Raw genomic sequence first — 11,770 nt, 5'->3', positions numbered from 1 at the left:
TGGTGGAGGCCATGGTAGCTGTGGTCCCTTAGTCCTTTGGACTAATCTTTTCCTTGTATCCTGTTCTCTTCATTCTCCCTTGCTCCCAAAGGGGTGAGACCAGTGGAGTATCTTAGATAACCACTCACAGGCGTTTAGGACCCCAGATGCTACTCACCAAGGTAGAATGTAGAACATTGTCTTTATAAACTGTGTTATGCCAGTTGAGCTAGATGGTCCCTGAGATGCACTGTCCTTTTTATATACTGATGGATGCAATTTACTAATATTTTCGGTAGAATTTTTGCATCTATGTTCATGAGTAATATTAAGTTGTAATTTTCTTTCCTCATAAATTCTTGTCAGATTTTAGTATCATGGTTATGCTGGAAAGTTTTCCCATCTTCTCTATTCTTTGAAAGAACTTCCCTAAGATTGGTATTATTTCTTCCTTAAGTATGTGAAAAAATTCACCAAGGAAGCTATCTAGGCAGGAGTATTCCTTGTGAGAAAATTTTAAATTATAAATTCAATTTCTTGTACAAATAAAGAGGTATTCAGATTTTCAATTTCCTCTTAGTTTGGGGGTGTTATGTTTTTCAGATAATTTGTACATTTCACCAAAAGTTGTCAAATTTATTGGAATAAACCTGTTAGCTTTTTCAACATCAGTTGTATCTGCAGTGTTGTCCTCTTGTTTATTCCTAAAATTGCAAATTTGTGTTTTCTTCCTTTTTCTTGTTCAGTCTTGCTAGGAAGTTACCAATTTTATTAATCTTTTCAGAAAACAAAACTTTTGCCTTTATTGATTTATCTCTACTGTATGTCTTCTTTCTATTTCATTGACTTCTGTTATCTTTATTATTTTCCTCCTACTTTGAGTTTTATCTTCTAGTTTCTTGAGATGGAAGTTTAGTTCATTGACCTTCAATCTTTCCTTTCTAATATATACATTGAAAATTTTGTATTTCCCTCTAAACATTGCTTTAGTGGCATTTCATACTTTGATATCTCATATTTTCATTTTCATTCAAAATATTTTCTAATTTTCATTTCAATATCTTCTTTGATCCTTCTTTGATAGGATCAAAGACTTGATCCTATCAATAGCTTCTTTGATAGTTATTTATAAGGATGTTATATTAATTTCAAAACATTTGCACATTTTCTAACTATATCTTTTCATTATTTTCTAGGAGATATTTATACATTCTGGATACTAGTTCTGTGTTGGTTATATGTGTGACAAAAATCTCCCTCTCTATGGAATGTCTTCTCACTCTTTTTTGGGGGTTTTTTGATAAAGTTTTTAATATAGTCAAATGTATCAAACTTTTATTTTCTAGTTAGAGCTTCCAGTATGTTCTTTAAGAAATTCTTCAACATCCACAGTTACAAAAATATGCTATATTATTATCCAAGAGATTCATAGTTTTGCCTATTACATACAGTTCTTTAAGCTATCTGGAATTGATTTTGTGTATGATATGAAGTAGAGGTCCAATTTAATTTTTTCCCCAATATATGTAACTTTTTCCAGATTGGGTAATTGTCACAAGCTCATTTACTCAATAGTCTGCTCTTCAGTTACTAATTCCAAGTGTACTCACTGTCATACATCAAATGTGGATGCACTGGTATGTTTCTGGGCTTTTCATTCTGTTTGCTCAGTCTAGTTGTCTATCAGTACACCAATACCACACTCTTGTACTTATAATATTTGCCCATATCTGATATTGCAAGTCCTTCCACTTTATTCTTCTTCAAGAATCAGCTCATCAAGCAGCTCGTGTCCGGAGGCGAGATGAGAAGGCAGACTAACTTGAACTGTAAACTTTCACTTAAAGCACAATTAAAAAAAAAAAGAACCAGTTCATCGAGTTCCATTTTTAAAATATCCTGTTGGAATTTTTATTGAAATTGCACTGAACCTCTTGAGACAACATATTCATAACGTTTAATTTTCAAATCATGAACATGTTATATCTCTCCACTTATTTAGATCTTTCAATAAGGTTTTATAATTTTATCCACAGAGGTCTTGCACATCTCTTCTTAGCTTTATTACTAGGAAATTCATATTTCTTATTCTGTTGTAAACAGTACCTTTTTCCTTATTTTCTTTCAATTGTGTTTCTAATATGTAGAAATGCAACTGATTATTATATATTACTTTTATATTTGGCAACCTTTATTAACTTATGAATTGAGGCTAAATTTTATGAAATGCTTTTCCTGTATTTATTGGAAAGGCCATATAAATTTTAATGCTAATTGATTAGCTACTGTTAAATCAACCTTGCATCCCAAGATAAACCCAATTTGGTCATGATGCATGATTATGACTATTATGGACTGCTATTACTGAGTGCAAGGAGAGCTGGTGGAACAATAATTAAGCACTCAGCTGCTAACCAAAAGGTTGGCAGTTCAAACTTACCCAGCAGCTCTGCGGGAGAAAGACCTGGCAATCTGCTCCCATAAAGATTACACCCTAGAAAAAACCTATCGGACAGTTCTACTCTGCACGTGGGGTTGCAGTGAGTCAAAAATTGACTCAACGGCACCTAACAACATTATCATTGAGTGCGCTAATATTTTGTTTAGGATTTTTCCATCTGTGCTCGTAAGTGACATTGGCTTTAATTTTCTGTATCTATACTGCTCTTGTCAGGTGGTAGTATCAAAGTTATGCTAAATTCAAACATAAGAGGGGAACATTTCTTCCCTTCCTGTTCTCTGAAAATCTTGGGGGTAAAATTTGAATTATATTCCTTAAATATGGAATATTTCTTACTGAAGCCATCTACACTTGGAATTTCATTTATGGAAATATTTTTAATGTCTGCTTCTTTAATGCTTTTTAAGACTATTCTGGTTTCTTTACTCTTTAGTCAGTTTTGGTAAAATGTATTTTTACCAAATTTGCCCATTTCACATAAATTTTCAAATTTGTCTTCATTAAATTGTTAACGATAAACTCAACTTTTTAAAATGTATGCAGCAGGCAAAATCTTCTATCCTGATATTTGTTGCCATTCTTTTTTCTTGATCAATTTTACTGAGATTTGTCAGTATTATTAGTCTTTTCAAAGAATTGATTTGGGACTTCTATACCTTTATTGTAACTTAATTTCTATTTAATTAATTTGTTTTTAATCTTAATCATTTCTTTCCTTTTACTTTCTTTACATTTGTTTTGCTCTTCTTTTTCTAACTTCAAACTTTTTTGACACTACATGAATCTTAGAACACTTCATCTACCACCGTACCAACTTTGTTACCATTGTTATGTTTTTTAATTTTTTGAATAATTACTGCTGTTCTGTAAAGTTAGGATTTACTTATATTTATCTACATATTTACAATTTTCTTTCACCTTCATTCTTGCTTCTCAGACCTTCAATATGGGGTCACTGTCATTCTGCCTGAAGTGTATCCGTTAGAAACATCTTTATTGATGATCTGCTGGCGGCAAACTCTGCCTGAAAAATGTCTTTGGTCTCCTTCTTGAAAGATATTTTCATTGCATAGAACATGCTAAGTTGACAGTGATTTTCATCCAGTCCAATTAACACTACACATCCTGGCTTCCACTGATGCTTATGAGAAGATGTCTTAACTGCTCCTTTCTATGCCTACTTTTGTAAACTCTTCATCTTTTTTGACAATTTAACTCTGATGCATCCAGTTGAGTATTTCTTAATATTTATCATGCTTGGGATCTTTTTGACTTCTTGAATCTGTGAATGGATATCTTTCACCAATTCTAGAAAATTCTTAGCCATTACCTCTTCAAATATTGTCTCTCCCAAATATTGTCTCCTCTTTTAATGGTCTGATTAAACCTATTAATATGACTTCCTCAATTTATCCACCATGTCTTCTTTTATAATAGCTTTATGGAGCTATAGTTCACAGACGATAAAATTCACCCTTTTAAAGTATACAATTCAGTGGTTTTTTAGTATATTCACAGAGTTGTGCACTATCACTGCTAATTCCAGAACATTTAATCACCCCCAAATTAAATGCCTTACTCATTACCACTCACTCCCTCTCTTCCTCTCCCCAAGTCACTGGCAACCGCTAATCTACTTTCTCTCTCTGGATTTGTCTATTTTGGATATTTCATATAAATGGAATTATGCAATGAGCTCTTCTGTGTCTGGCTCCTTTCACTTAGTATAATGTTTTCAAGGTTTATCTACATTGTAGCATGTATCCATATCTCATTCCTTTTTATGGTCAAATAATATTCCACCGTACAGACGAAGCGTATGTTGTTTATCCAATCATCAGTTGATGGACATTATGTTGTCTCCACTTTTTTGGCTGTTAGGAATAATGCTGCTATCTTTTATATCTCTTAATCTCTCTCATAATTTGTCTCTTTGAAGTCTTCAATTGTAGTTTATCTGCAGTTAATTCACTCCACTGAGTATTTTTGTTGTTATTTTATCTCATTTCTAGATATGTTTGTTCAAATCTGGTAGGTCACCTTTAATAGTTCTGCCCCTGAAGTTCTTTTCAAGATAGTCTTTTACTTCTTTAAATATAGCACACAGTTATTTTACAATCTGTCTGATAATTCCAGTATCTGAAATAGCATGTTTATTTTTGCCATGTGTTGGTTCTACTGGTTGTTACTCATAATGCCACATTCCCTGATGTGCTGTTATTTTTTACTGTGAATTGTTCATTTCCCTCAACAACATTTGTGGAAATTCTTTGAGGCCTAGGATGTAAGGGGCTCCAGAATGATTTGCATTTGCTTTGCCATGTGGCTGGGAAAAATAATAGTCAGGAGCTCTTTAAATCACAAGCTTCAGTTATTAAAGATAGTCTAGGAGATGTGAATATGGCTGGAAATCCACAAAGGGCCCAGTTATGGCAAAACTTCTCAGGGATCGTATTTTGTTGTCGTTGCTATTTCTCTTGTTCTACTGAGCAAAAGGCAATTTTCCATGCAGTCCTCTAGGGTAAGGTGGTTCATCCTACATAACGGATGTAGCTCTTAATCATCCTAGCTTCATAAGGAGAAGGTTTCGCAGTAGACTCCACACCTTGAGCAGATCCTGGGATGTATCTTTTGTTCCCCATACCACAGCAAAAACTGGAGCTCATGGGCACTAGTTTTGATAAATGTCCTCAGGGCCAAAGCAGCTTTAGTGTTCTGCTCATCTTTTGTTTTCTACTAGATTTTGCCCTGATAATTTCTTATTATCTTGTCAGCTTTCTGATGCTCTTGAAAAAAACATTTTTTATAACATTTTATGTCACATTTTTTTCCCCAATTGGAGGGTCTGTTGCAGCATCTAGTCAGCCGTATTACCAGAGATGGAGATGAAGCTTTGCATAACTTTCTAAGTTGATCTGGAATTCTCTATCAAAATAGTTTACCCATCATTTATCAATTAGAACACTGAGAAAACATGAGACTATTCAACAACAGTAAGCATTTTATCCTCTCCCAGGAAGTTACTTACCTTTGTACACATACTTCAATGTGCCTCCAATTATTTTAAGAGGTGTTATAAAGCTCTCAAAACAAAATTAATATTTTACTTCGAACATACTGTATATATATACATATATATATATATGCAGTAATATACAAAAAAAAACCTGTTGCCATCGAGTCGATTCCAACTCATAGCAACCCTATAAGACACAGAAGAACTGCCCCATAGGACTTCCAAGGAGTTGCTGGTGGATTCGAACCGCCAACCTTTTGGTTAGCAGCCAAGCTCTTAACCACTGTGCCACCAGGGCCCCATATGGTGATATAGTAATTTCAAATTGGTAAGAGAGGATGACACAGAAAAAAACGGCTTTAAAATGGAATTGAAATTTTAAAAAACTGAGAAACACTGGGTTATAGTTACACTGGGTAGCTGATACAATCAAGTAGCAACTTTTTGGGCTAACTACTAACATGCTTACTTTGCTTCAAGTTGGTGTATTCTCCTCATGTGATACACCAGTGCTGTGGGCTCTGCTGCCAAAACTTTAAGTCTTCCATGAAGATAAAAGGCGGTGCTTCGGTCTTTCTTTATTGTCTCAATAAAGGCATCATATTCTTTTTTGATTGAAGTGAGAATGGATTTGTATGCAGTGGCATACTCTATTACCTGAAATATGATTTTTCTGCCTATGGTACTCAATATTTTTCTAAAAGACTATGGATCAAAAGCCTTGCAAATAGCATTATAGATTACTTAAAAGGATGATTAGAATTAGAAATTTAAAAATTTGAACTTGCATTTGGCAACCTCAAATATGACTGAGCACCAAAGACAATATTTACTGAATACCTGCTCCTTGTGAATTACTACAGCACTTGTGAGCTTAAATATGAGACAAACAAAAAATAAGAACATATTTTTGCTCTTCTTGGTATGCACGTACACATCATATGATCTCAGTTAAAACCAATACCAGGTCTAATTCTCCCAATTCTGGATTTCTTAAATATAATTATGTATCTTCATTCACTCCCTCCAAATCTAGTATCTGACTTCATTCAGACCTTAAAATCCTGGATTCCCCCCACTTCCCTGTTTTTCGAACCATCAGCTTGTACTGGTTGATCAACAGCCTCAATTCCTAAATTGCACTTCTATTCTCAAGATGTCAAATTAACTGTGGAAAATCTCATCACTCTACACTCATGGATTCTGGTGGTGTTTAAGCACGGAGTATCGCTGGAAGGATAACAGAAGAAACTAGGAACAGTGAGCACCTGCAGAGAGGAAAAGGGAAACTCGGGTCCAAGGGGAGACAGACCTGACTTTCCATTGTACACTCTTCTTCACTGGCTGATTTTTTATTAATCTTGTGCATGCATTACCCATGCAAAAATAAGTAATTAAGAAATATTTTTAAATGTGCTTTTTTTAAACCAAAATGTTACAAATATAAACAAGTAATTTACGGTTTCCAAATTCCGCTCAGCTCAACAGCATTTCAGAAGGGATCAACGTTTGCAGGGAATAGGTGTGATTTAATCCATAATTTTTCCTGAAAGCTGTAATTATGCTTTTTACTCTTACTATCCTTAGCCTTCCTGGTATCCCTGACTGGTTTTCTGTTAGCTGAACAATACCTAGAAAAAGTTACCCAGGAAGACTTCTGGTCTGTCAAGAAATGGTATAAGATTACAGATCAGTGTCAAGTACTGGAAAAGGATATTGGAGTAGGAAATAATGGTTTTCTTTTTGATACATCCTTACTACCTATCTACCCAGACCAGGAGGACTACCAACCAGGAACCTTTACTAAAACAGACCATCAATCTGTGGTCTTCCAATCTAAACACCCTGCTGCTTCTGGACACCCTCCATTCTACACACCCCAGTCATGGACTCCAACATTCCAAGACAACTCAGACACATTAATGGATGGACAGCAGACTCCTAGTGACACTGTGACCAGCTTCCATGTCTGTCTGCTAAAAGAAACAGATTTCAGAAGAATTCTTTTATGGAAACCCTTAAGAATGCACGGAAAATGCATTAAAGTAGAACTGGCATGCCACAGGTAGAATACTGCTGGAGGACAGTTTTGATTGACTCACAAAATATTTTAAAATTTTGGGATTTCATCCCCAAAAATCGTATTTCCATCTTCTCTTGAAAACTCTAAAAAATCTATCAATATGGAGCCCTCATCCCTTAATGGCAAATATTTGCTGGAGCTTTAAACTGGGTTGGTTCTCCATTTTAGCACAGTCCCCACCATTCCTTATTCTCTGATAGCCAGTCCACTTCACTCTTTTATATCACCTTCTGGGCCTCTGCAGACATTCATGTTTGAGACCTCTGTATTAAGGCTTCCATTAAACCCAAGAAAATCACAGCTATACTTACCAGGTACAGAGGTCTGAGGGAGAATGGGGATGGTATCCATTCCACCTCAACTCTCGTGTATGGATCTGGACTATTTGTACAATACGCTACCAGGAATACAAGAAGTCAGCCACTTTCAACAGCAAGTTACCTCCATAATTTACCCATCTCCAGAGAAGTTCACTCTCTTCCTAGCTTTTCCTACCCACCCACAACTCTTGGTATATGAGTGTTCTCAGGCCCTCCTTGCTTTGATTCTGATATGTTTCTCCAAGTCTAACTCTCTCTCTCTTTTTTAAATCTAGCTGAGTCCCTGTTTTTCTGAGTATATAGCTAGGAGTAGAATTGCTGGGGATATGATAATTCTGTTAAACTTTTCGAGGAACCACAAACTAAACCCTCTTTGATTTTAAATGCAATTTGGCATTTGTCCTCTGGTCACAAGTATCCAGATATGCAAACTGATACTTTCACCTTCTGCCCAGCTAGATCCTCCTAAGAAGGAAGGAATATCAGACAAGGCAGTCATTAATAGATTATTAACACATGCTCCAATAACATGAAAATGGAAAGAGCAGATTATCTGTTATTGAGAAGCTAGAAGGAAAGTTTCTCTGAGTACCAAATGATTTCTACTTTGGATCCCTTCTCAGTCCTGAAGAATAGGGTTCTTTAATACATGCAAATCTTGCAGGTAGGGAGTGGGGAGAAAAGGAGCATGGACTATGTTGTTGTTGTTAGGTGTCACTGAGTGAATTTCAACTCATAGTGACTCTATGTAACAGAGCAGAAGTGCTCCATAGGGTGTTCTAGGCTGTAATGTTTATGGGGGAGCCCTGGTGGTGTAGTGGTTAAGAGCTTGGCTGCTAACCAAAAGGTCGGCAGTTCAAATCCACTAGCCGCTCCTTGGAAACCCTATGGGGCAGTTCTACTGTCTTCTATAGGGTCACTATGAGTCGGAATTGACTCAACAGCAACAGATTTCGTTTGTTTTTAATCTTTATGGGAGCAGATCGCCATGTCTTTTTCTCGTGGAGCTGCTGGGTGGCTTCAAACCACCAACGTTTCGGTGGCAGCAGAGTGCTTCACCATTGCACCACCAGGGCTCCTTTACATGTTCTATACATGTAAATATTATTTAATCCCATGTCTTTTCTCTAAGAATTAAATTTACCAACACCACCCCCAAAATGACTTCACCATCACTATAGTAACTTAAAGCAGACAACTCTTCACATAAGAACAATTCTGAGCATACACAGATAAGCATGTCACCGTTGTGACAGCCTTCCTTGGCTGATTTCACACAAGTAGAGTCTTGGTGTAATTGCTGGTAGTTAGGGGACCTATTCAAGATACCGCCTTTATTTAAATATGCATCGAAGACATTCGTTACTTGCTAAAACATCAAGAAGCGACAGCACTGATCACAACAATATATGAAACGAAGCTAACCTGTCAATGTACCAACTCTAAAAGATTTTCTGGATGACTTACAAGAAAAGACTCTGTTTCTCTATTTCATACTCTTGTGTATCAATTGCTGTGATTCCACTGGCAGTTAGGTACTGTTACTTTCTGCTCACTTTCCCTCAGAGTGAGACATTACTTTTTTATTTAGAGGAGAAATAAAACTCATCCCGTGTAATGATTAAAAATTAAACAAAAGACTCAGTTCCTATTTTGCCTGTGGCTGTTTTACTCAACACCAATGGTTTACTGAAGTCTTACGGTAAGTAACTATTTCCTCAAGGCAAGGAAAAAAGGATGGTGATATTACTTCTTTTCTGTCAGGGCATCTTCTGAGGCAGTTAAAAAAAGTGAGTAAAAAGTAGGACAGACCAGTAAACTGTAATTGTTTATAAGGACAAATATATATTTTTAAACTTTCAAAAAAAAAAAAAACCAAACCTACCGCCATTGAGTCGATTCTGACTCATAGCAACCACGTAGGGTTTCCAAAGCTATAGATCTCTATGGAAGCTGACTGCCACATCTTTCTTTTGCGAAGCCGCTGGTGGTTTCAAACCGCCAACCTTTCGGTTAGCAGTAGATCGCTTTAACCACTGTGCCACCACCGCCCCAAAATAAAATGTTGTAAGAAGCCACAGCATTTTCTAATCTGATCTCCATATTTCCGATGTTGAATCTAGTCTCACCCCTTGTTCACTGTGCCTATCTAAACCTCTAATCTACCAGGGGTCTCAGTTTGACATACTAAATCAAATCTGAACCAAGACTCTAATGATACCACAAACAAGCCAAAAACAGCAAGAAACTATTACAGGTTCCTGCTGGTAGCCAGTTCCTAACAAAGCAGGTGTTACCTTCAGATGGAAGGTCAAAATTATGTCAGAATGCACAGCTAGGTTGTTGCTCAAGAACTGACAGTCTGCTCTTCAGGTAAAATAACTGAAACTCTCATTAAAACCAAACCAAACCCATTGCCATCGAGTCGATTCTGACTCACAGCAACCCTACAGGACAGAGTTGAACTGCCCCATGGGGTTTCCAAGGAGCAGCTGCTGGATTTGAACTGCCGACCTTTTGGTTAGCAGCCAAGCTCTTAACCACTGGGCCACCAGGGCTCCATATTAACAGTCTAGTAATATAAACCAGCATTGCATTTTCCCATTCATCCCTTTCAGTCCAATTGGATGAACTTTTCAAAACTGACAAATGAAATATGGTCAACCAAGCAGTAGTGTTACTAAGACAGGAATATGACTTGTCAAGATAAACCACTTCTACCCACGTGAAAACTCCACTGTCTTAAAAGCAGTATGATACCTTATCAAAAACATTTCGGTATATGATGTAATATTCATCAGCAGGTCCTTCCTCATTACAGCCCACTCTTTTGGTCTCTGTAATTATGTATCTTTGCATACTTTCCAAAAATTCCTTGTCACTTTTACTAATGATAGGTGGGAGAACCGCATTTTTATTTATTTCTTGGGTTGACATATGTCACAATCTGCACTTGTTCACCACAGGAAAGTTAAATCTTGACCTGTTTTTGCAACAAAGCCAATACTTTCATAGGCCTGAAAGAAAAAAAAAAAGACCACCAATTAATCTAAAGCTTTAACAAGACTACGTCAAATATTGATCTAAGCATATGCATATTTGTTTCAGGAAAAAAAAAACTCCCTGTGGATCTCTCTGAAATATCAATCTTTGCACAGGTTAGGATAAGGTGTCCCTTTCTCTGAGCAGGCTTGGCAACAGAAGTAACAGGTTGGGTTGTGGCCCCCCTGGCTCCAGTGCTGGAGTGACAGCCTGGCTTATCAGAACTGAGACTTAACTCTGAGTAAAATAACAAGCCATTGGAGGGTCGTGGCAGAGGAGTAACATTAAGCTGACTTACATTTTTTAAAAATCATTCTCTCTGCTCTATGGAGAATAGACTAGGGTCAGAACTGGAATTATTAGGAGGCTACAGCAATAATCCTGGCAAGATGATGGCGGTTCGAATTAGGGGAGTAGCAGCGAAGATGGTGAGAAGTACTCCGCATGTATTTGAAAATAAAAGCCAACAAGGGGTATGAGAGTGGAAGAGGTCTTTTGGAGCAGATTTGCCCAATGCAATGCATCGTTTAATTTCTTGACTGCTGTTTCCATGGGCACTGATTGTGGATCCAAGTAAAACGAAATCCTAGACAACTTCAATCTTTTCTCCGTTTATCATGATGTTGCTTATTGGTCCAGTTGTAAGGATTTTTGTTTTCCTTATGTTGAGGTGTAATCTGGGCAAATCTGCTGCAAAACAGTTCTTTAAGGTGTTAAAAAGCAAAGACGTCACTTTGAGGAGTAAGGTGTGCCTGATCCAAGCCATGGCATTTTCAATCTCCTCATATGCGTGCAAAAGCTGGACAATGAATAAGGAAGACCAAAGAAGAACTGATGCCTTTGAATTATGGCGTTAGCAAAGAATACTG

At 36.7% G+C, this 11,770-nt stretch overlaps 1 protein-coding gene across 2 annotated transcripts in view; it reads right to left on the bottom strand.

Annotated features, from left to right (window-relative positions):
• The window catches only part of CLHC1 (clathrin heavy chain linker domain containing 1), a 62,280-nt gene that overhangs the window by 45,647 nt on the left and 4,863 nt on the right, over positions 1 to 11,770 (bottom strand). The window contains exon 2 of one of the 2 annotated variants that reach the window (XM_004369458.2): positions 5,926 to 6,113. In XM_004369458.2, coding sequence (XP_004369515.1) covers positions 5,926 to 5,954 — 29 coding nt within the window. In that variant the 5' untranslated portion in view covers positions 5,955 to 6,113. Of the gene's footprint in view, positions 1 to 5,925; positions 6,114 to 10,619; positions 10,755 to 11,770 lie in introns of those variants that run through there. The other variant, XM_023735107.1, reaches the window with a different exon arrangement.

Source organism: Trichechus manatus, unplaced genomic scaffold (genome assembly GCF_000243295.1).
Source record: "Trichechus manatus latirostris isolate Lorelei unplaced genomic scaffold, TriManLat1.0 scaffold00005, whole genome shotgun sequence".
Lineage (NCBI taxonomy): Eukaryota > Metazoa > Chordata > Mammalia > Sirenia > Trichechidae > Trichechus > Trichechus manatus.
Note: the sequence above shows the minus strand (reverse complement) of the source record. Positions and strands in the feature narration are given on the sequence as shown.